Source organism: Lingula anatina, chromosome 3 (genome assembly GCF_051362555.1).
Source record: "Lingula anatina isolate TDL-2025a chromosome 3, LinAna3.0, whole genome shotgun sequence".
Lineage (NCBI taxonomy): Eukaryota > Metazoa > Brachiopoda > Lingulata > Lingulida > Lingulidae > Lingula > Lingula anatina.
This window is the reverse complement of record NC_141769.1, coordinates 12,287,945-12,314,183: the sequence shown is the minus strand read 5'-3', so window position 1 is coordinate 12,314,183 and position 26,239 is coordinate 12,287,945. Positions and strand designations below refer to the sequence as shown.

Here is a 26,239-nt window from a genome sequence, read left to right as displayed (position 1 = left end):
CATGAATGGGTAGGCATGCATGCATGCGTGAAACTATGATATGTTCAGATGCTAAAAGATAAAGTTGATATTAAACCATTCTAAAAGTATAAACACAAAATGAAAAGAAAAGATGTGCAAAGTGAAGGTAACTGCAAATTTAGCCCCTAAAGGATTTTTCTCTCTGGGTATAATTTGATTAATGCCTGGAAGAAAGGATAGATGTGACTTCCATGGAAAAAGGATGACTATAAGTTTTTGTGCACTTTTGTCTGGGAAAATATATGCTGTTTAACTGTTTGATAACATTCTTAAAATACCATTAAATTCTCATCTGCAAGTTCCTGCTTTCATTATATTGACAAAAAGAAAAGAAAAACAAGTACATGGCAGTTTGTCCAAGCCTGTTTTAATATTCCCTCTTGTCTTCCCAAAGTGCAGACAACCCCTTAAATTTGCATGTTGCTAGAATGTGCTTGCAAAATGTTCCACTATACTTTCAAGTTCTACACATTTACTTTGGGGACCTATGAGCAGTAAATTAAATGGTTTTTATAAGCTTTAACATGTGTTCTGGTATGGACTAAGCATTGCTTAGCATTCTATGTGGTTTATAGAAGGATGATAAAGCATATGAATTCAGCTGATCTCAGGTATACAGGGATCTATTATCAGTGATATTTTTTACCTGGAGGGATTGAACAGAATGAAGGTACTCATTTGAATGAAAATTATTAGCTATGTAGCTAGGATTTGAGAAAATATGGATAAACCATTGCTAGGATTTTTTTTTTTTTTGGGGGGGGGGGAGAGAGGGGGGCAATCAACTATAAAGCACCAAGACCGATTGGCCATCTGACATGTGGATGTGGTAGGAGTTCCCATGTGTTAGATTTATGCATTTGTACTATTTGTACACGGTGTCAAAATCTTCTTAACTATAGGTAAATGGGAGGAGTTTATCTGTCTGCCCCTTGGAGCTATAATACCTGTTTAGTTGGAAGAATAGACCTAGATGACACGATAGATTTCTCTGACTTGACAGTTTTGGGCAGGCCCAAATCTGTTCTCGTCTTATCTAAAACATTAAATTTCAGTTTATCTACAAAATAAATTCCGCATATCTTTTCAGGTATAATATATATATATATGTATAATAGATGCAATAGAAGAGAACACATGGTCATTTTGTTAAGAGACCCTACTGTGTGATATAGACCATAGAATGGTTATAGTGGCTTTTTCATTGTAAAATGTGTAGCAATTTTAGAATTTTAGAATTTTTGAAGCTGGAAAAGACTTATATTCTTTAATGTAGATTCTTAAATGTCTAATAAATAACTGAGTTACTCCCCCTCCCCACCCTTCCATGGTTTGAAGTTCTGTATAGGTTGATTAAAATACGTTTATTGTACAAAAAGAGGAATGCAAAATTTTGTAATAGTATTGTTGCAAGAACCTCAGCATATAATAGTAGAACATCAAAAACAAGACTCGTTTTTTATATTGCATTTGTTCAGTTACAAACATGTCTTTTCAGAATATTGGACATAAATGTATTAATAACTTTGTGTCTAGCCATCTAACCAGACACCAATGTTGCCGACATTGATGTCATATGAAAAATTTTACAGGTGAATTGTTTGATATCTACTTCATTATTCAAAAGCATCCTTTTAGAAACTCGTGGCTCTCTAAATCTAACACACTATGAGCAGAGTATATTGACAAGGTGCAGTGTGTTGTTTTCATAGCCAAATTGCATAAGATTGATGTACAGTAGTAACTAAAGGTGGAGGTAATTAATTTCTGCCTGACTGTAATGGAAGATGGAGGAAACACAGGTCATAGTTATATTTGTAATGGGCATAGAAGTTTCTACTTCTATGTTATGGATAAACAGTGCATGTTCTGTGGAAGTCACATGTAATGTTTGTATAGACAGATAGAATAAGAAATCACATGAAATTAGCAGGGTAAAAATGTCATTTCTGCACCTGTCCAGGATCTTTGATGAAGAGCTTTAATAAGTTTGAATTTGTTCAATTTGATGTGTCATACAGAATATATGACACTATAATATAATTGATAAAAAGTGTGCAAATGTGTAAAATGTGTATTTTGGATTACATATACAATGATATTGAGATAATAGAAAGAAAAGCATATTATTACCAAGTCTCTGGATTTCATGATGCTTGGATGCTTGCACTCATCTGACAGCACAACCTCCTCATATTTCTGTTGACATTTTGCTCTTTGATATTATAAATTAGATCACCTGTGTACACTGTATTAAGCCTGGGGAAGAAAGGCGGGGCTAAGAATCGGCTAGTCTATATTAAACCAACACTTAGCCAAGGGTCAGTCGGTATTGTCATCATAACAATATATTGTAACTTGACCAGTGTCCACAGACAGGTAACCTGACTAAACACTTAACCAGTGTGATTCTGCTTGGACTTAATTTTATACCAGGGATCCTCACCTTTGACTAGCACCTTGATGTACAGGTATTCAGGTGCACAGCTCAAAGTTTGAAGACTTCAGTTTTAACCAGCAGTTTTATGGAGATGTATTCAATGACAGCCACATTTTGGTAGTCAGTTCAACACAGGGCAGACATTTGCCGGCAGCTTCTTTAGTAGTGTTACCTGATTGACTAGTTTGGAGACCGCACAGTGAAGAGAATCCCTGTTTTCTGGAGTGCCACGGGTACAGGAGGAAATTGAACTTTTCATGTGTGTGAATGTAATAAATACTGAAAATAGGTGAAAGGTGCATTAGATGAGGACGATTTAAATGTTATAATTTTTCAAGCTCTATATTGAAAATCGTATAACAGTATACGCTGAATTATATGACTCCGTTATCAGGGGAAAAGATGATAGCACCTCAATACATGCGCCAATGGATTGAGCCAATTTTGGCATGAAGAGGTTAACTTTATTTGCCTGGAATCAGTGCCCCAAAGTGTTGTGAAATGTCTTCAAATGCATGCCCATTGATAGATGGTCACTTTAGTATACCTGATAGACTCCATTATGTTAGATAATTTTCAAAACATTCACTCTTCATAGAATACCAGGATGCGGAGGGAGTTGATTTGAATCGAGCACATTTCCATTGGAAGTCATGTGTCTATAATATATGCAACTGAAGATCCAACTGGCATTCCTGAAAAGCAATAACTTGAACCTTGCGGCATAGAAGAAAACAGATAGCATCACAACAATCTAGTGTTCTTTAGGTGTCACATTCAGACTGGTGGATTGCAGTTAAGTTGGGTCACTTTGAGGGCAAGGACACATTTTAATGGGCAGGGATCAGGTGAAAAAGTGTCACCTGAGACGTCCACTTATTTGAACTTACAGCTTGTGATTCCACACCCTGGTGATCAGACTGTACACTACATAAATGACCAATATTTTATACTGGACATTCTCATATTTTACCTGAGACTGGGTACTGGTGCTATATAAAGTGGTACTAAGGCAGGAGATTGTTGACAATTAGTATATTTAATGTCAATGTGAATGTTCACCTGGGTGTCACATGGAAATGTTCACAGGTGAATTGTTTTATGTGCGCCTCATGAAACACGAGTATCCTGGTGGAAACTACAAAGATATCAAGTTAACGCTGTATTTGTAGACTGTTCAAGTAAAGGCTGGTACCTTGTTGATCCATATTCAAGGTACCTTGGGGCAAAGACAGGTGCTCTCTCAGGCAGTGATATGTTTTTGAACAGTAGACTGAGCCAGAGATGGAACTTTGCAGGGACCCTGAGATAGTAACAGGTGTACCTCTGGGGCTATACCACACTCTACATGTTACAGAGCTCTGATGTTCTTTACTTTAATTAGTATTCTGAATAATACACAGTGAAGTGGGGAAACGGGCACCATTTGTACTACACGGTGTGGGTGTATTTGTGGTCTTATGGCTAATGGACATGCAACATTGTATACTGGTACATGTATATTCCTGGCATGTGTAAATGCACATAGACACCTGACTCGTATTGGAGGATACTAGGGTTTTGTATCTGGTACATATAATCACAGTACATGTTACCTTTTAGGCTTTAGGGGTATTGTATTTTAACTGCAGGGTCATTTCATTTGTTTGTCTTGGAGCATCTTACTGGATCTGGTAACACAGGATTGCACTTAAAAAGTCTGACAATATCATGGACCATTGATCGGTAGGAGAATTGCAATGAGTGAAATACTGGAGATGATTGAAATAAGACTTCGTGACAGGGTCAGAAAGCAGAAACTTCACACACGACTTCCATGATGATGTGTTATATCTGATTCATTTATCTTTTTGATGTAAAATTCCAATGGTAGTATGAACTAACTGGATTGTGTAAAACCAATTTTGTACAGACTTTGTAACAGACAGCAATGACAAACACTGTACATATACAACTGTTACTGCTGGTGCTGGTGTCACACAGCATTGATTGACTATAGGCTACAAATGCTAGTGGGGCATACAATATCATGAAATCAAACCCATTGTGACTGTAAGCTGAGATAAGTGTCAGGTTGGACCTGATAAGTAACAGTTCATTGTGGAAAGCAGAATTGACACAGGAATTCCTGTATATATTTTTTCACCTGTAGCATGAAAAGAGGATGGCACACCATTAAGAGGACTGCACAAGTTGTTGTGTTTAAGAAGGATATATATTCATAGTGTTTGGAGAACATTAACACAGTGTCAGTTCTCTAGAAATGGTAGATTTAGGTATGAAGGGTGCTCAGCTGTACAGGTAGATGCCATCATCATTATCATTATCTCAGGCTTCACTTAAACCAAACAGGATATATACAGAGGGAAGTGTTAGCTACTGGATATATATATATATTGCAAGAAGAGAGAGAATAGGAGCAGCTTGTATTGGAAAATACCATGTGCAGCCAGAAATATCTGAAGTCTGTGATTCTTTTTGACAATGAAATCATCACTGGATCACTGCAAGATATGACTTGGTCAAAATATTCTCTGATGTCGTAAACCTAGTCAGAGGCATACAGAATATTTTCTGTGATCACACTTAATAAGTGTCCAGGGTTACCTGAGAAAAGCCATAGCATGGAATTACTATACCCATATACTTAATATGTGTCCAAGTCTACCTGAAAAGAGAGAGGCAGTCACAGTGACAGATGACTTGGACTTATATACTGGTCATAATATATGCATGCATTGCTTTGAAGTCTACCAGCACTGAACAGTTATGCACATCTACACACACACTAGGAATTAAATGTCCTTCATTAACCCTGTGATTATCCTTCTGACAGCTAGCCAGAGGACAGAGAAGTATAGTGTATAATATAAACTGTTAGACCATAAGATATGTGAATGGAGGAGCAATTGGCGACAGGGACGTTCATGCAGCAGGACAAACTGGGATTTAATTTTTCATCTACAGTGCTACAACATAGACATTAGTCCAGTTTTATGTGGGAGTACCTGAAAAAAAAAAAGACAAGTAGGATTAATTATAGATCCTGAATACTTGACAGAGGGGAGTTTTTATTTATTTTTTGACATGCTTGGTATCGGTGAACAAGGCCGCCTACTGTGGAAAGTTGGAGCCTGGCCTCCAGCAAGAAAGTGACACCAGAATACCATGAGATGTCCCATGCTAGGTGTGCAATATATGTATATGTCTAGATTGAAATTTTGTTGTCTTGACAATGGATTGATGTGTTTTAGAGTTTCTCTTTTGTACAAGTTAAAACCCCACGAGAAACAATGTGCTAAATGGAGTAGATATTAGGAATAAACTGAGCAGAAAGCTGACAAAGTGCAATACAGCAAGTCGTAAATGCATACTTTCTTGACTGTCACCAAACAAAAATACCATTCAGGATAACATACAATTAATATACCATTCTCAGGAAACTATTGACTGCTTTGTAGGAATCATTGTCATACGTGGGAACATACAACTACATGTAGTTTTACCAACTTCAATATGCATCATGTTTTAATTCTCAGGGAAGTGCATGTGATATAGAATTATAATATTAACTTGTACATATGAACTGTGCACCATGTACACCATAGAGTTCTCAGGGTTTGAGGATGAGGAAGAGGAGAAAAAATTGCCCCAGACTTATGAAGAGTGGGTATAAATATTATATGTTAGTTGTTATAAATCTGCATTACTGATTTTAAACTTTTATCAATAAGAAACATGCCATTCTTGTCATGAGGTGCCCATTTTCTCAGAATTAACAATTAAATTAATAATAATAATAATAATAATAATAACTCATTCAAGCTTGACAAATAACAGTGAATGAGAAAAAGATAGCAACCCTGGTTGCTCATGGCTATTTATGAATAACCTAACTGTGATTCCTCAATTGATGGTATAAATGACAAGATGATTAATCTTCAAGTTTGATATCAGGACATTAATAACCCCCATTAAGTCAGAGAAAAAAGCTCAGAGTCCATGTATATTCAGTTATCATGTGGCAGATGGGATGTTGTTGTTAAGTTAATGTGATACTGTCATTATTGTTTTCAACTTAAGATGAATGACTGTGAAATTGTCCACTTTGGATTTAGTGGAGTGGTCTGTGAGTTTGTGACAGATGTCCATTCAATGAATGCACAGACAGAGTTCTGTTGCTAAAAAATATGTTGTTTTTTTGTGTCTGATCAGTGCTTGAGTCTATAGACAGTGTTTTTCATTTTGTTCAAGGTAATGAATGTAATAACAGGTTTCTGCTCTAAAGGTGTCTCAGAAGCCCCAAATTCAGTCTTTCACCTCAGAAGTGTTTGTTATATGAATTGTGTCTTGGTATATAGTTCTTATGTTAATTTGAAGAACCCTTGTTGAAATTCATCCATTACAAGCAATATAAGTATTTTTAGCAGAAAACATCAGTGTAACTTTGAAAGGAAGTGGTTTGCGGTTGCCGTGGGGTGACAAAAACAAAAATGACAAATGAACTTTGTAGGTAATTATGTGGATTTGATTGCAATAAATATCCCATCTACTGTCGTTCCCTCCCTAGCTGTTTCATGCAGCTACAACTTTACACAGACTACATGGTATTTTGATATTATAATTAGTAATGGAGGATGCTATGATGTCTGATCAGTCCTTGTTTTTTGATTAAGTAGGTTTTCTAAATTATTTAAAGAAATTGGGACATGCTTGTAATTTAACCTCATTCTTTGAATTTTAATTCAGTTTTATTTATGAAAATAGCCAACCTAAAGTTATGAAGGCTCATCCTTTTATATTCAAATGAAAATTTGAAAGTAAGGTCCATTTTACTCACAGTATGAACTTTATTCATTTATTTAATTTTAATTTAAAGTTTGATCTGCTCTCCCCCCCCTTTCCCGGCCCAACTAGGTTTGTAAATTATAAGCAGAGGAAAACATGCCATGGTGGGAGGCTGGCCTCTGTCAGAATGACACAGCTGTTTTCACTGAGATGTAAAAAAAAAAAAAAAAACTAATGATTATTTTCAAACAGCTGGTATCATGGGGACCATTTGGCTAATTCAATAAAGGTCAACTTTTGCCCACTTAGGATGGTATCATTACCCAGTTAACAGTCTGTGGAATAAATCTTCTTTACTGGGACACCAATGAGATACTTGAGTGCTTGTTAATTAAGTGTTTTTGCTACTTTAAGAGACTTTTATCACAGAGGGTTGTACTGTAGAAAATATATTGTTTTCCAGAACTAAGAAGAGTAGTTTGTTAATCATCTTGTTAGTGCAATAATTAACTGTTCAAAGAAAGCATTAAGATAACCAAGCAAAGGGTTTTTCTTGCATTGTTGATGAGAGATTTATTTACAAAGACAAACAAAAGTAATATTGATGCATTTTCATTTGGCCTGAGGTCAGTTTTATGTACTAATTACTGGAATTTTTCATTAAAAAAAAGCAGTTTTTGATGCATTGGCATTGATGTATACATGGAATTTCTCTATTTCAGATTGGAAAAAGAATACACTACATTGAAGGCAAAGGAGAATGAAGAACAAATAGAATTAAGGGTAACACATTTTTTATCAGTTTTTTAATAATTAAATGTTGTTTTGAGAGTTAAAAATCTCTTTTACTAATCTTGTTTAAAATATCAGCTTCAGTTATATACTACATGTAACAGTTCATGTACTAATTGTATGGCATCAGTATTATGACCAGGCAAGAGAATTGCTTATATTTTTGATCTTCTTGCTTTTCTCTTCAGAGATTACGGACTGAAAACCGACTACTGAGGCAAAGGATAGATAACTTGGAAAAGGTAGATTTATTTTATCAATCACTTACAGTATTAACTGGGAAATATATACTATACAAACCTGTGGCCTGTCTCTGTGCCCACCAAAGAATTATATTAATTTTCCAAATAACTAAAAAAGCCAGACAAATCAAACAATAATTTTATAGTAAAATTAATGACACATTAAAGAAATCGATTACAAGAAAAAAGAAGAAGGTCATTTAATGCCACTGGTGCAAAAAATGGATATAATTTTTGTGTGAGGCTTTGACATTGATATAATTTTTGTGTGGGTCTTCTGTGGACATGGTTGTTCTCACAATGGTATAGCACTGGGTTGCTTTCACTGCCATTGCACTGCTTTCTCATTGTCACTTTGGAAAGTCAGGTCCAAACTTGTTGCTGAAATGCACACACGCACATGCACACACACACACACACACACACACACACACACACATATATTTGCACACATACACACACACACACACAGGTGATGAACAGAATTTTGTTTATTTATTTATTTATTATCTATCTTAAACCTGCCTTAAAAACTTACAGAACTAAATGATGCTTGTGAGGTATGTGAGATTATTTGGGTGATTAACTATATATGTTGAATGTACTAAGTTACTGAACAATCATATAATTCTTGTAGAAAATGTGACTGTTGTCCTGCAAGTCGGCAGACATGAAGAATTATTGTGAATAATTGCAAAATGCCTCAAATCTACAGTAAATATAATGATAACGTATATTAATGAAAAGTTGAATAAATTTCTTTTTGCATAGAAAACCATGATAGTGTGTGGTAGGTCATGATTGTTGGTGACAGAAAGTGTGAATGAAGGGGCATTAGAATGGTCTTTAAGAGTAAATAACTGACAATAGTTGGGGTTTTGTCACTTGCTGCAGTTTAGGAAAAGCCTAAAACAACCATGTGAAAAATGCTACTGAACTAAGCTTTAAAATTTTAATGGTATATACAACAAAATTATAATAAAAACTGTTATAATTTCATTTGGGTAATTAACAGCTTATTCGTCACAGATTGTTAAGTAAATATAAATGATAACTCATAATTTCAGATTCAGAAACAAGATGTAGGTATTTTAAGTGTCAAATTTAATTAAATAATGTTCAGAAGAATAAGTCAAGCATTTGGAAACATTTTCTGTAAAATAAAGCAAAGGCCTGGAAGTTACTGTAATGAAAATTAAATACATTCACATTTGTTGTCTCTAGTCAATTCCTAAAAAAGACGTAGTAAAGTTTCCCAGAAAAATGCCCAGTTTATTGAAAAAGGTGAGTTACAGGCTCTTGTGACATATCATGAAATGCTAATTAGCTACAGAGTTCTTGTTACAGAAATTGTTTGCTATATTTTTCTTCAAATACAAGGTTAAATTTAGCAAACACCATTGTAACAATGCCATTAACCTTTAAATTGGTCCAGCTTTTCTAAGCTTTTTTGGGATAATGGAGATATTATATTAATTTCAGTAATAGATTTATGAAGATTTAAAAAATTAATGCTAAAATGACCCTGATTTCAACAACGGTTGCAATCTGTTAATATTTCACCACATAAAGCGTTATGAAAATTAATCCAATAACCTTATGACCTCAGAGAAATATCATTTTGGGAGGTTGAAAAATGGTGAGTGTAATATGTGTAAATATGTGTGTGAGTCTATGACACAGTGGTATATTTGGTGCTTGGTGTTTGGCAGGCAGATTGAATTTAGGTTAAACTGTAAGGGAAAAATATTTTGCACATTACAATACTGTTTTACTATTATAAACAAACTTGTAAAATTCAACTTACATCTTCCTTTATTTAAATGTTTATGTTTTATTTATTTATTCATTATTACTTTTCTTGGGGGGGATTTATATTGCCAATAAAAATTATCAATTTATGCAATATTCAGGTTAGGGATATGCTCTTTGACCATTAATTAACATTTCATAATTATTTTGATTGACAATGTAATGGTACGGTAGTTGGTGATTCTGTTATATTAAGAGTGGATGTTTTTGAGGAAGTATGTTGTAATTTAGCATTGTACATAATATAGTAATGAATAAATAGCTGCCAGTGTTTCTGCTCTGTCTTGTGTAAATATTTTTGACACCGAACACACAATTGTCTTGCACTGAATAACCTCACATGGTATCTGTCTTCCTAATTTCTGCCTCACAGCAGTTGGATAAGTCTCACGTAAGTTTTACACAAATTGTTAGCATCTGAGTGCATTTGTAAATATCTGTGACATGGTGTTCCCATTTGTCATTTGTGTTTTTTTATGCTCCCCTCTTAATGAATACATGTCTTCTTTAATAAAATATTATATATATTTTTTCAGAGACTGTTAAATGTTGTTTGAATATTGTGTTTATGTGTACTAGCATGTTACTGTTCGTCTGGCTTTTATTTTCTGTTGATGCACATTAATTAAATATCCAAAAAGTCTATTGATTTATCTTTCATTTGGCATATGTGATAAGTAACTTATAACAGCTCAAATATGGGATAATTTTTAATTTGATGGAGCATATAATCCTTTATGACAGTTATAACAAATATGACAAATATCGAAAAAAACAAAAACAAAATATATGAATTCATTTAATTTAGATTTAAAAAAAGTATTAAATTTATGTAATATTTCTTTAGGAGACTGCCACTCTGGCAGACAGACTGATCCACAACCAGGTGACCAAAGCCCAGGAAGCAGAGGAAATGTTCATCTTAAAGCGGGACATGTCTGGGATGAGGACACAGAACGAGGAGTTGAAGAAACAGTTGGAGGAGGCACAAAACACCATCAAACAGTTGCAGAAAGAAAGGGTAGGTGGCACTGCATTCCTTCTTTTATATTCACACAAACACAGTTGTAAAGGCATTAACTTGAGTTAAGAAAATTTGAGATGTAGAAACCCAATTGATATTATTATTGGAAGCATGCAGTTTTTTTTAAATCTCAGAGTATCCTAGTATTAAGAACTATTTTTCCAACAAAAATGTGAAGATGAACATATTAAATGATTTCTCTTAGACGTCCAGTGTAACGTCCACTACATCAGTGGACAGTGAGCAGGAGGAGGTCATCAAGCAGTTGCAGTCAGAGCTGGTCACTGTGCGGCTCAAGGCTGCTGACCAGAGCTGTAATGTCAAAGAAATGGTGGACAAGATTAGAGAATTAGAAAATGTAAGTGTGATTAACTGCCTCAGTCTGCTTGTGTTCATCATTATTTTCTGATCATGCCAGAATTTTTTTTTATTTTTTAAAAACATTTTGGAGGTATTTTCACAATATAGGGATAAACCATTTTAACAGATCTTGTCATCTATTTCAAAATTACTTATTTCTGCATGTGCCTTCCCATTCTCTTAATTCATTTTCATCATTCTCATTGTAGACAAACAGAAGACTGCAAACAGAGCCAGAGTCAGAGATCGCCTCAATCCAAGAGGAACTGATCGCTGTGAAGCTACGGGAGGCAGAGGGACGCCTGGCTGTAAAAGAACTCAGGCAGCAGATAAAATACTTGACAGACTATTGGGATGTAAGAAAATGCGGTTTAATACTCTGGTGGTTTTAGAAATCGATCATGAAGTTTAATAAAAGACCGATTACATGATAAGGAAAAAGAGCTTTATTTTTACAGCACTGTAGATTTGGACATATTCTTAGCATATTGGATATGTTGCATGTGTGTGATGTCTACAAGGAAGCTGTCTACAAGTATCTTGTGATGTTTGTAAAGAATTTTTTTGGATAAAGTATAAATGACCTTTTGTAGAAAAGTATACAAAAAGGCAGTTTACATTTAGCAAATTTTAAATCACATTTTCATAGAAATACTGGGAGAAGGTGAATGCCAGTCCTAAAACCAAGGAGAAGAACAGCAAGGCAGTGGTCCAGAACCTGCAGGATGAGTTGATGGGGGTGAAACTGAGAGAGGCCGAGTCCCTGGCAGATGTCAAGGAAATGAAGGCCAGGGTCATGGAGCTGGAGACGCAGGTATGTGCACGTGCACATGCACACATCCATGCACATACTGCATACATTAAGTACACTGGGTACATTAAGTAACACTGTAAAACAGAAGTTTACCAAACCTTCTTTTGAAACAGGACTCACATTGAATAACCTGAACAAGACATCAAAAATAAAATAATAATAATAATAATTTGAACTATTTTGAAAATTATCTTCATTGAAGCAACTGTTAAATCTTTATCATGGAAATTGTAATGGTTGTTGTTTCAGAACCAAATCTGCAGCCACCAGATCAGAAGAATGGATGAGGAAAACAAAAAGTTGAAAGATAAGATAGAAGCAATGGGTGAAAAAGAAAAGGAGTTGAGAAATGAAATTCTGGCACTTGAAAGAAAATCTGCAGACAGTGAATCAAGGGTAGGGGTAACATTTATTCTGTAGTATTTAGTCACTGTACTCCTTGAAGTCATAAATAAAACATTTTCATTTACTCTTGCATTGATTTCAAATTGTGTGTTTTTGTACATTGTTATTGATGTAACAAGACAATTACAGTGATATGATGTTGATAAAAAGAGTTACTCCGAATGTAGACACTGAAACTTACTTTTCAGTACACTGAAACTTCACAATTAAAAAATTATCATTGGAATGGTATGGGATATACTGGTGATTTTTTTAATCCAGGTAAGAGAAGAAAGTATGATGACAAGAATAAAGAATGCTGAGCATTCTACAACAATAGCAGAAATGAGACAGAAGATTGCAGAGCTGGAAATACAGGTGAGGATGAAGATGTCATGTCTATTTTAGTAGACACAACAATGGCAATAGTTATTTTTTTAATGTAGTATAATAAAATTTATTTTTCAAAAAAAAAAAAAAAACACCAAAGGTAGGTTTAATTACCAATATGCTAGTTAATCTCATGCCACAAATGTAGTGTTGGAGCGAAGATATGTGTCCAAATCAGCAAAAAAAAGGCACATTTATTCCAAGAAATCATATAAGTTGAAAGAGTGCAGTTTGATATCTGTCTTAAGCTCAGCTGTGCATTGTTTTCCTAATATAAATAAAATATCAAATTGTATGTAACTGTTGATTGAGAGAAAAGATCAGGAGAGAAACTTAGTAAGGTCCTTATACATGTCAAGTTTTTAAATCAAAACAAAAAAAAAAAATGAAGCACAGATTGATTTGTAGCTCAAGATGAATCCTTTTGTTTCCAGAACCAAGAACTTGTGACTGCAGGTCAGTTACAGAGTAAAGGAGAGACCCAGGACCTGGAGAACAGGATAGCTGATCTACAGGATGAGGTCAGGGACAAGATAAGATTTAGTTAGGAGTGATAACCTTTTAAAAATACTATGCATTTTGGGATAAAAGATTTTGGTGTTTGCAGCTAGTTTTTAAGAAATTTAACAAAAACAGACACAAAGTGAAACAAGTTCAAAATATCCTTCTTTTTTCTGTAAAGATAAAAGTTTCTTGTGAAATTGCCCATTTTTGAAAGAAGAGTTATTATGTTATATGCTATTATAAATTAATCATTACTTTTAGTGCAATAAATGACATTATTTCATTTTTTTTCACATGGTAGGTGTTGCAGCTGAGGATGAGCAAGATAAAGAACATGCACCTGCCAGCCACACATCCTTTTGGCTCAGAGTCTGGGGACAGTGACGCAGAGGAGGAGGCTGTATCAGGAAACCTTAATTTGCACTCAAAACTCACTGGCACTGACAGCAATTCCAGTGAGGGCATGAATGGACTACGTATGGAACTGGCAGGGGATCTGATCACCCCATTGCTTAGCAACCATAACAACAACGACATTGGCATAAAAGGCTCTATTTCTCAGAACGGTGCTATAATTAGTAATGACCAGTCAGGTTCTCGTCATTTGAATGGCAAACATGAGACCAATTTTGAACAGTCAGGGTCCAATACAGCAAACTCAAAAGTCTTAGGAAATGGGACGAATTCCAGTGGACCAAATGCACAGTCCAATATGGCTGCATTGGAGGGAGATCAGCAGTCCGTAGGAGCCGTATGAGATTGGTTTGCCCTGGGGAGCTCGTGCAATATAGTGATCATTTAAAGTGGAGGGAGTAGGAAGGGGGAGGGGGGGAATTAGGCCAGTCTTCTGATCAGAGTTGGAGTGGCATAGAGTGGAGAAACACTGTCTCTGCTGTCATTGAAATGGCCCCCTCCTTCTTTTTGGTGCCAGTAATGGTTGTGTTATTCTTATTTATAGGAAGATGTATTGACTGTCAGTCACAGAGCTGTGGTCAGGTGTCTGGAGATATACTTAGTATGTCACAGTGAGCCAGGACTGATGTAACACACATTTTTGAGTCTAGAAATAATGAAAATATCTGATGGAATTCCACATTTTAGTTCATCAATCAAAACTCAACTTTTTTTTATTTCCTGTTATCCATTTCTGTTTCATCCTTTCTTTATATATATTTAGATCTTGTAGAGTAGACATTGGCTGTTATATTTTAACATTGTCATAACAATACATATTTCCCTAAGAGTCCTATGTGCTCAATATGGGTTTCTGATCTAGTCAGACACTGAGGTGCAGATGATCAAGATGTGATCAGATGCTATGCTTTCGCATTGAGTTCATTTATATCTAGTTTCAATATGCTCTGGTTATTTAATATTTAAAAATCTTAGGGTGTTGCATATTTTTGATGATTGGCTTGCCCATTTGTACTTACTGTACTTATGAGTATGTGCTATATACATGTGCGGTTGTGATGTTTTTCTGTCTATGAAAATTAACAAGCAGATATGCAGTTTTCTAGAAAATATACCACATCATGTATAGATTCATGTTAACTTTGAGATTGACACATAACTTGCATTTGTGTATCTTTTGTTTGAGGTCGAAATTGTGCAGACACACCAAGTTATAAATATCAAAAGAACGATTTCAAATGCATAATGACATATCTAGAAATAGGAAAATTCTTATTTTAGTATCCTTTCTACAGGAAAGATTACTAGTAAGGGGGTATTATAAACGTACCTCCACACATTGTCCATACATGATATATATCACAAATAATGGCAATATGCATATGAGCTTCTGGAGTCGGTTATGCTGTAATTGATGCAGTTTAAAATGAGATCTTTTACATCTGACACAACTTCTGCCCATTGGGATTTTAGCAGTTTCAATATTAACTTTGTGTGGAATCTTAGAGTGTAGGTCAGGGTGATGTGGCACCAGGCGTTGTGACATATAGGTCACTGTCAACACATTTTTGGGGGACATTCAGTTCATATTGCAAAGAAAATGATGGAAGAGATTAAAGTACCTCTCTCTAGTGGTCAATATTTCATAGATTACCTAAAAGGCAAAATATGTTTTTTTACATTCCTGAAAATTATCCTGCCAACAGGTTAATCGTTATGTGCATTCAAGGATTGTAATACAATGTGTAGTCAACAAATTTGATATGGAGAGCAAAACTTGTGACATTAAATCATTTTATTTTGTAAATACATGCATGCATTATTGTTATTTAAGCAGTTTCTTTATAAAACAAGTGATATTTTTCCTCTCTGTAGTTTTATGTCAAAATGCTTTATTTTCGTTTCAAAATTTGATTCTTTAGCAGAATCTAAGAATACCTCGCTGTTAAAAGTGAGAATTTCCTTAATGCAAAATGAAATATTTCTATTATTTTCCAACAAAATTTTCCATTATGCAGGTGCCAGATAGATATAAATGGTACCATATTAGTATTCAGATATAATTTCTATATGGTGTTACAGTAACTGTTGTCTGGGCAAATTATATAAAATATACAAGTGTTTTTATAGTGCTGATGACCTAGACTTGGCATATCACAGTGAGACCAATTTTTTATAATAGTAAGACTAAAAGGTTCACATTCAGAGGCAATTAGAATAGTCATAGTAATCATGAGTATTTCATCAGATGACAGGTTATTTTATGCCACTGCCTCCATATAGTGCAATACTCAAATTTCATGGGATACATTTACGACAACTACTCGTGAAACTGGCTAACATCAGTGTAAATGGAATGTGAATGTATTTAGAGAAATGATTTTTTAGAATGATCAATAAATATATGTATACACATTATACTTAAGTTGTCTTTTATTATAATTATTATTTACAATTATATACACTTGACAGCATTTTTATCCATGTTCCACTTTACCAACTGCAAGTTGAATCAACAGGCACTTCATAAAAATGGCTGCAAAATCTCTCCAAAACTCCCATCCGCCTTAGGCTCTGCACATTTTCTGTATTTCCACATAAGCGATTTAGTGTATTGGTATTTATGTCTTAAAACATTATGTAATATTATTTTATGCACTGTCATCATATTGCAAATATTGGGACTTTCATCATGTAGTTTGAACTCTCATGGTCCTGAAACATTTTGAAGGGGTGGATTGAGACCATCCTCTGGGTCTTCCGGAAGACAGATTTTAAAGTTTATATTGACAGGTATCTATTTTTTTTTTCTGTTGGAAGACCATCAAAATGGAGGATGGATCAACAAAGATACTTTGGAATACTGTTAAAAAATATTTCTGGATCCCCTCCTGTTATTGATCATGTTACCTGTTGTGCATGATTAAAATTCAGTGTTGACTGACTGTGCATTATAAGCATTATTTATCATCAAAATTGACAAAATGACCTATTTTGCATCTATATTTTCTGTTTTTTGTCTGTACATTTGACAGCTTTGCTGCCTTGTTTATAAATACAAGCAGACCCCCCCCCCCCCCTTGCCCCCAACGTGTCTTTCCAATACTTACAGTGACTGGATGGATTGCCACACACTTATGTTGAGATATAGGTGTGGCAAGCCATCTTTCAGCTGCTGAAATACTTCATCACATAGACGTAAAACAGTCTAAAATTCATTTTTCATCTGAATGACAATGCTTTTTTTTTTTCCACATAGCTTAGTATGCACAGGTTTGCTGGGTCAGTATTGCCACCATTATAATATTTTCCTTCGACTAACTCTGAAGTGCAGTCCACATTGTCTTCTGTGAGTCCTCTCTGACCTTGAGGACATCCTGCTCTGAAGAAAATTCTTACATTACCACAGCTATCTCACTGTGACTCCAGAGAGACACTTCTCCCACCAACTATTTAGAGTAATCTCTTTCACAGCATTCACTTCATTGCTCAGCACTTATATTGCATAGTACTGACATCCTTGCACCACACCCTGGTGCTCCAAAATGTCTATCCTTCTGCTTCAAGTCTCTGTCTTGTCAGCTCAACGACTTCATCCATGATTTCTGGTTTTAGTAAGTCTTTGACCTGAAAGTATCATCATACAGGGTCTGCATTAATCTAATGTTATCAGATTAATTACTTTGTTCAACTTGACATTTGGCAAAAGTTATAACACTACGTAAAAACAATTAAGCCCTGGGTAGAGTCACAATGAGGGTGCATAAAAAAAAGAAAAATTGTTGATATGGCGATTGAATAAGAAAACTAGATATTTATGACAAAAAAGTAAGATGTGTATAAATGAGACAAATTTCGCTTTATCACAGTTTACTATTGTACTTAAATGATTTATCCCTGATGGAAACTAACTAATTTTCAGTTTGAAGCCCAAGACACATTTTTATTTGAAGTTTCTGCTGGTCTTGTTGACTATACTCACAGTATACTTAGTGGACTCCTCATAGGCATACAGCACACTAGTGTCAAACAGCATCATCTTGTGCTCTGCCAGGGCTAACACACAGTTCCTCAGTCTGGCCATGGCTTCTCTGTCCACTGCTGCCACTGGCTGGAATTATGGGTAAAGACCTTTCTTAAAAGCTATTTTTGTATTATTTGACTCAAGGTTTAAGCATCATTCTCCTGTATATTTACATATCCATAACTATCCTTTAAAGAACTGTATAATAATAATAACAATAATAATAATAGTAATAATTATGTTCAATGCTGATCACTACAAATAACACAATTATAGCAAATAATTTTAATGATTTACATTACAAATTACAATTGGTAAAACATCATACAGGTTAAACCACACCTCCAAGTTCTGTATAAATCCTCCTGTGTTTTCAGTGTCCTCGTTGAGGATGGGAGCTATCCAAACATAGCCATTGTTGCCTAGGATAATACTGGCCCCACAAGGAAGGTTGTGGAAGTGGGTCTTTCTCCTCTTTACTAAGGATGGGGACACTTTCAGAAGTATACCCTGGCCGAGCTAAAATGGGGACATATCTCTTTTACAATGTCTTTGAAATATTTATCATACATTTGTAAAGGAATACATAACTCCAGTGAAATTATGCTGACATTTTTCAATACTATTAGAGGTCTGATTATACATATACTGACCAAAGATACACAGTAAATCTAATCCCTTCGTAGTCCCTTGTCATCATGTGATAATACTGGTAAATCTGAATGATTGTGAGGTATACAAAGATGGGTCATATCAAGCATGCTCCACTCAACCAGACCATAACCAATTACGACTGTTCAGCCCTTACTTCTTTTTGCGACTCTTCCCAAATAAATACCTCAAAAATTAATTCCAGTATTTCAGAAATGAAACTGCAACTTTTTTAAAAGCAATATATTTCGTGAGACACCACCTTACCTTTCCATATTTCAAACTCCTTGTGTGTAGAGACAAAGAACCATCTGAGAACACAGATTGCACCTCAGCCTGAGAGAACCAGTCAAGGGGACAAAATAACATAAGAACACAGAAAACAAAAGAAATAAATATATATATTAAACACTTTCAAGTTTTTTCAAAGTACATAAGAACTAAATATATATCCCCATACTTTACAACTCTGTTACAGAGCATGCATAAGAAACGATTTTCAGCCTAGTTGCTCAAGCTCATCAACAAAGTATTCAAACAGTAAACAGTGACAAGGATACACTAATGAGATCCCCTTCCTGTAAGTAGTCCCTCATCATTCTCTCATCTTCTTCTGAACGCCTCCTCTGAAATACAAAATATGTCCAATTATCCTACAGTAATACATTAAAGTTGGAGAACTAGATCCTGTCTTCAGTACCCAATATGACTGTGAAGTGCATAAAACTGACATCTACAGTACATGTATGACAAATAAAAAAGTACAAGCGAGAACCACTTCACTAGACTCTGTAATGTAAATATGTTTATAACTGATTTAACTGTCAATATTTTCATTTTCAAATACATGCATGCAGTGATGCGCAGTATTCATTCTTATGGTGAAAAACAGTTACATTGTTAAAGTCAGCATCTTATCTGTGTTAGTACAAAATTTAATATTCCCAACACCATGTTTCTAAAAGGTAAAGAATTCATAAACTCAAAAACAAACAAAGAAATGCAACCCGTCACTGTCATATATACTAGCTACACTGACTCTGTTCTTTATCACCATAAATTCTGCTGTGTAAACTTATTGCTATCACACTCATCAAACTGACCAGCTCTCCTCCAGGCAAGTTAACTGATGACAACATGAGGACAGAGTCCAGTCTGGAGTTGGTGTCCACCTTCCAGCGCCTCTGCCCAACTTCTATCACCCGAGCAACAACCACATCTCCCACCTCTCCATTGTACCTAAATGAGAAAGATTATGTTGCTTTTGTATGAAACATGTTTTTATGTATACAACTTAAAGGGATAATATCTCTTCGTTTTGGCCAAAAAATGAATTTTCCTCGAGTAAACAACAATTTTGTCATACTTACCAATGGTCAATGAATCCATTTTTACATTCAAAGTTAGTCCTTGTTCTTTTTCTAAAAAGCTTGTTTTTTTTTTTTTTGTTATAATCTCTTAACAGATTTTAACTGAGTATAGCCATCAGTGGAGGTCACGTGGTCTAAAGAAAAGCTCAGATATCAGAATAATAGCTATAACTGCCATTTTTGTGGTAAAACAGAATATATTATATTTCTATGAGTTGTTCACAATGTTTTTATTGTGAAATATAGATCTCATACTTTAATATAGTCTTATATCAGCAAGTAAAAGAGTTGTACTACCTGTAGATTATGTATTCTTAAAAGGCAAGGTATGTTTAAAATTCGTTGCTATTATAATTCAACCGGTCCTACGAAAATACGAAAACCGCGAAAACCGCGAAAACCAGAAGTTGCTGGGCGAAAACCTCACTATAACTTACCAATTCTTGATGTTCTTGACAAGTTGCTGTAATATTTGGATAACTTGGACCACATTACATACATCATGACCTTTGATAACGATGTTGTAATGAACTGAGTATGTAACAGCTGAGTTTTCTAGATCGGCAACTAATAGTGCGTGGGAGCCATGTTTGGTTTACAATTGGCATATATAAACAGCAGTGTCCCCTCAGGCCAGTATTGCCATCTCAGGCCAGTATTGCCATCTCATGCCAGTAATGCTCTCTCAGTCATATGAATGTGGATAAAAGCACAATATTTTCAGCTTACTTAATACATACATATAAGAAACTAACAAACATTTATCAAGTAACATTTACAACATTGTACCAACTTTAATTAATGCTTTATTTGTAAATGTGTTATTTGTGCATGAGAAAAATTCCTTCTAACTGTACATGAAGTTGTAAGAACATTTGCATTAAACTTAATAAAAGAAATATTGAATCATTAAATGTTTTTCATCATAAAAAAGTTGTTTTTGTTTGTTCAAATCATGTTAAAATAAAGGCTCTCTACATACCAAATTCCATTTTACCAAAACAGTTATCAATACATATTTAGTCAATTTGTGCACTGGCAATTTATTTTTTAAGAAAAGGGACTAAAGTCTTATTCTGAGACAACTACAGTGTATTGTTAATACTGACCCGTGGACTTGCGTGCTTTTTATTTTTAATGCATGGATTGTAGTATATTTTATATTAATAACAGTTTTATCAAAGAACTTGTAGGTTCATTTGACATTACACTCATTAGGATCTGGTTGTCATTAATGGTATGCTTCTGTGGCTCTGTGCCCTCAGGTAAGTGCTAAATCAATAATGATCAAGAAATTATCAAGACTTAACTAGTTACAGCTGCAGTCTTAGCTGTCACTAATTAAGTCCATCTAGCTGTCAGTGTCAACAAATTTAAGTTCACTGCTATTTATTTTCCATGAATTTTTGCAATTTCTTGGTGAATTTTTTACACATTTTGTCATTTTCAGACAGAGCTGAGAATTTGAATTAATGGGCCTGAATCCATGTGATATTTGTTGCTGACTCTGCTGTCGAGCAAAATGTATTATTGCATCAGCATTGATATTTTCTATCTTGTACCTCATTATTATTTATTTATTTATTTATTTATTTATTATTTTTTGTCTGAAAGTTATGCAGTTTAGGGTGGAATTTCATTCACTTTTTTTTTTTTTTTTTTTTTTTTTTTTTTGCATTTTCAATATGGGCATGAAACCCATATTAGTTATCCATAAAATTGTTGGTGGTAATGCTGTTAAGGATTATGTATTATTGCATAAAAATGCATGAAAACCTAGAGGAGATAAATAAAAATCGATGGTTATTATGTTGTATATCACTTCATTTTTCGATTTTTTGTTTCTTTCAAATGGATGTATATATTTAATATTGTGTTAATTCGTTAAAAAAAGTAAGAGAGCAGTTACAATAAACAGTATTAGTTAAAGTAGATAAATAAAAATTGATGGGGATTATGTTGTATATCACTTAATTTTTCAATTTTTTGTTTCTTTCAAATGGATGTATATAGATTGTGTTAATTCATCAAAATAAAGGTCAGAGAGCACTTAAAATAAACAGAATCTAATTAATTGATTTTAATTAAAATCCAAGGGTGCATTTGTTTGTGAAAAGTATGCAATCATAATGACCATCAGTTAATTAAAGATCCCATAGGTGTTGAATTTCCAGAATACACAGACTGTATGTTTTTTTCCTTTAAGAATTCTACCCAACTGTGTGCTTGGCCTTCTGGCTGTTTTATGATATTAGAATATATGATGAATATGCATTTTTAGATGCATCTTTAACTCGATGAAATAAGTATTTATAACGTGTGTCTCAAAAAATACTTTTCTGTTTGTTAGCTTGTTAACTTGTTTGTGTGAAAGAAATCCCAGGTCTTCACCAAATTTGAACCATTTTACCACACCAAATTTAATATATGCAATTCAGTCATTTTTCTTACACCTGCGGATAACAGTTAGCCATTGTCAACTTAACCCTCCTAACCACAATACTTATTGGACTGATCCAATCATAACATATAAACAATGACATGAATTCAGTAGGTAGTAAATCCCAATGGTAATCAGAAAGATACAAAAATTCTTTTAAGAAAACGCAATTTGTGCTGTGTATGCAGTCTGCATTTCAGACTAGCGAGTTCTGAGAATAAACACATCCAAATCGTTCAATGCATTTGTCTGAAGTTTTTTTTTTTTATTTTGGCCTTAGAACATGTTACATATGAATACGTATGAGTGCTCTGTAAAGTGCAACACAATCTATGACCTTATATATGTAGATTAATAATTTGTCTTAAGTATTGATCATAGTTTTATCAGGGTTTAAACCCATTTATGATGGCTAAAGCATTTAGAACTAAAGCAACATTTGTTTTTGACCTAGAATAATGTCCCCTTTCAAAAGTAGTTCATATCATATGGGAGCTATATGCTATTGCCAAAGCATAATTCTTATTTGGCCAGATATTTAAAGGAATAAAGTTTTAGAGGAGAATAATACGGTAGAGAGCTGACAATTTTACAAATATAGGCCACATTCAGAAAAGTGGACTAATGATCAGTTTCAAAAATGTTACCTTCCTTTCCCAATATATTATACACCATTGAGAAATGCATTGGTTGAGAACTTATAATACTTTTAAAGTACAAAGTGTACACAATAGTTTATTAATAATGGCAACTAGAAAAGCACTAAGAGACCGCAGACCTCCACTAAGGCAACAGAGTGTCCATCCAATGCCATTTCACTCCTAAATTTTCATTCTATAATGATTTAATTTTTTATTATTGATTGATTATTGATCCAGATCACCACCAAAAACTAATCACTTCTAAGTTAACCCATTTCTGACCTACCCTGAAAATGCCATAGAAATTTATCCATAACTTTTTAGTTATGATGATGATGACAAACAAACAAACAAACAGGGGTGAAAACATAGCCTCCTTGGCAGAGGTAATAATATCCTTTACAAGAAAACTAACACTTTATTTCATATTCCTTTTATTATACCAAGCAGGATGCAAGCCCAAGACAAAGCAAGGCCCAAAATTGGCCCAAGTTTGGTATATTACATGCTTTAAATATATGACAAATGAAATATACAAGCACACACTATTATTTACTATTGATCAACTTCCTGGCAAATAAGAACTGTCAACAGTCCCTTGATATTACAGCATGCCAATATTCAGCAAATAGTGGAAAATACCAAGGTGTTAACATGTTATGGACTATCTTCATATACATAACTTCATTTGCTTTTTGGCAATCTTCAACAAAACACATGCAGGGTGCTTCAAACTGATAAAAACTTACCATACAAAAAGTTGAAGTGTTAAAACACAGCATAGACACAGAAATGATGAAATAGATATATGGAATTGAAAGATAATCATATCATATCAATTACGAAATTAGATGTGCACTGCCTAAAACTCTAGTCTAGGAGTAAACTATTTATTATGTCAATCACATAACATCATGCAGTTGTAATCTGTTATATCTCCTTTCAAGAGAAAATGCCTCCTGCAAATCAGAGTACCAGTACATGTGTTTAATCTGTGTTCCTTTTTCCTTTTTTTCTCCATTATTGTGCGTATAATATATATGCATGATTAACTGACTATTGACATTTTTTCAGAGTTAAAAGAGCTTATCTCTGTATACTGGCACATACACAGAACCCAAATGTAAAAACAATTAAACACATTGATTTGAAGGTAAAATGTGTATTAGACACCTCAGGATGCACATATATACAATCTATAAATTAATTGATGCTTTAGAAATGGATTTGGTTTATTAAGTGAAAAACAATTAGTGTAACAAATGGCTGTGCATGAATATCTTTTCAAAAAGAGTAAGATAAATGTGATTAAATAACAAAATCAGTGGCCATGGATCAAGTTCAGAAGAAAAAATGTTTTAATAAAAATAATTTAACTGTATTCACCATTATTATATATATTTAATATTATCAATTATGTTAATTAAAACCTACATTTTCATCATGCTTTATAAATTGCTCTATGCTGGTCACTTTATTAAACAATGCTACTCATTTTATATTTGGAAAAGTAGGAGTGTAAATTCTATGCAGGTTCACAGCTCATACAATATAGACTCTACATGTATGGTGTATTAAAATGGGCACTTTTTACAAGCATTGATGTGTAGTTTCACTTCTGGTTGGAATGAAAAAAAAGTTCTACTTTGTGCATATTTATTAATTCCTATTTATTAATAAACTTTGCATTACTAAGAATGCAGGTAATCTGTGTTATCCACTTCATATATAGTACTTGAGAGAGTATTACTTGCCTGGAAAAGCATTACTAACCTGAGATGGCAATACTGGCCTGATATGGCAATACTGGCCTGAGGGGACACTGCTGTTTATATATGCCAATTGTAAACCAAACATGGCTCCCACGCACTATAGTTGCCGATCTAGAAAACTCAGCTGTTACATACTCAATTCATTGAAACATCGTTATCAAAGGTCATGATGTATGTAATGTGGTCCAAGTTATCCAAATATTACAGCAATTTGTCGAGAACATCAAGAATTGGTAAGTTATAGTGAGGTTTTCGCCGAGCAACTTCTGGTTTTCGCGGTTTTCGCGGTTTTCGTATTTTCGTAGGACCCTAATTCAACCAATAATTTGTTTAATAACCAAGTAATTGTTACAGTATATACTGTATTATACAAAAGGAAAAATTTTCCTGGCTAACCAGCATCCTAGTACTGTGAGGACTTGACAACCTATTGTAAGAGACATGTAGGTCTCAATACTTACTTGTCCCACTTACTTTACTTGTCTTACTTTTTAAAGTTCTAGGAAGGGGTTGGGGGGGGGGGGAATAAAAATTTTCAAACAGTGTGGTGCGCGTGTTTAAATGTAATTTACATTTGATAAGTGATCCACTAGCAAATCACTTGTGTTTGCGTGGAAATATAGCTTTAATTCTTGCTGCCCATCTGTAGAAATCACTTGATAATGAATTTGTCGACTAATTTATAAACATTTTCCTTCCATCCCCGCCTATCACTTACCTTGTCTTGAGTGGTTTCACGCAGATGAGTTTATTGACTCTCTCAACCGTTCCTGATACTGAAGCATGTAATTTCTCATCCTCCATGTAAGTGCCATGGCCACTGGAAAGATACGAACCGTTAATAGGGATTGGACAGAGCCAGAGAGGCTGATAGTTGTCAACAGCGGCGTTGTCGTTGCCGCTTTCAGTTCGGATAAATAGAAATTGGGTTTAAGTAAAAAGTGTCTCTTAAACACAACAACCTACCGCATAAAACCCGTGTCTGTAGTAATGACATCTCCTGGAGTCACTAAATGTGCTTGCTCGTTTGTAAACGGCAACTCTTTACGGTCAACACGAGCACACGCTAGCCGAACATCTACGGCCATGCTGTTTGCTTGTGGATATAGATGTCGCCCGTTTCAAGACGAACCCCTTCCAATATTTGTATGTACAACCGCCTTGTTTTCGGTTCATTGAGTTAAGATCTGGGACGTCTTTTGGAACGATATCAGGCACACTTGTTAATTCACTATTTTGTCACTATTTTTTTTTCGTTAATTTATTTGTAGTTAACGCTATCGTCACGCCATAAACAAACGACGTAATTAACATTCCGTTCGTTCAAAAAAAAAAAAAAGTTATATGAAAAGATGC

At 34.4% G+C, this 26,239-nt stretch overlaps 2 protein-coding genes across 2 annotated transcripts in view; one reads left to right on the top strand and one right to left on the bottom strand.

The window, feature by feature from the left end:
* Positions 1 to 16,403, top strand: part of LOC106166103 (ecotropic viral integration site 5 protein homolog) — a 45,393-nt gene extending 28,990 nt beyond the window's left edge. The window contains exons 11-20 of the mRNA XM_024076746.2: positions 7,972 to 8,032; positions 8,230 to 8,283; positions 10,943 to 11,116; positions 11,325 to 11,477; positions 11,689 to 11,835; positions 12,129 to 12,293; positions 12,543 to 12,689; positions 12,960 to 13,055; positions 13,502 to 13,588; positions 13,873 to 16,403. Of these exons, the coding sequence (XP_023932514.2) occupies positions 7,972 to 8,032; positions 8,230 to 8,283; positions 10,943 to 11,116; positions 11,325 to 11,477; positions 11,689 to 11,835; positions 12,129 to 12,293; positions 12,543 to 12,689; positions 12,960 to 13,055; positions 13,502 to 13,588; positions 13,873 to 14,328 (1,540 nt within the window). The 3' untranslated portion in view covers positions 14,329 to 16,403. The remainder of the gene's footprint in view (positions 1 to 7,971; positions 8,033 to 8,229; positions 8,284 to 10,942; positions 11,117 to 11,324; positions 11,478 to 11,688; positions 11,836 to 12,128; positions 12,294 to 12,542; positions 12,690 to 12,959; positions 13,056 to 13,501; positions 13,589 to 13,872) is intronic.
* LOC106174537 (exosome complex component RRP4) lies at positions 16,197 to 26,011 on the bottom strand. Its single transcript, XM_013556137.2, has 8 exons — positions 25,850 to 26,011; positions 25,602 to 25,703; positions 19,764 to 19,899; positions 19,221 to 19,286; positions 18,928 to 18,996; positions 18,352 to 18,528; positions 17,968 to 18,096; positions 16,197 to 17,612 (listed from the first exon to the last, which is right to left on the bottom strand). Exons 1-8 carry the CDS (start codon positions 25,969 to 25,971, stop codon positions 17,535 to 17,537), a joined length of 879 nt encoding a protein of 292 aa, XP_013411591.2. The 5' UTR covers positions 25,972 to 26,011; the 3' UTR covers positions 16,197 to 17,534.
* Positions 26,012 to 26,239: the final 228 nt, after the last annotated feature.

Bases quoted from the DNA above. Each gene is read 5' to 3' on its own strand.
- LOC106174537 (XM_013556137.2), bottom strand. From the start codon at position 25,971: ATGGCCGTAGATGTTCGGCTAGCGTGTGCTCGTGTTGACCGTAAAGAG. The intron at 19,900-25,601 runs GTAAGTGATAGG...TTTCTCATTTAG, and splicing joins GTGAAACCACTCAAGACAAG to GTACAATGGAGAGGTGGGAG. The intron at 17,613-17,967 runs GTGAGTATAGTC...TGATACTTTCAG, and splicing joins AGGAGTCCACTAAGTATACT to GTCAAAGACTTACTAAAACC.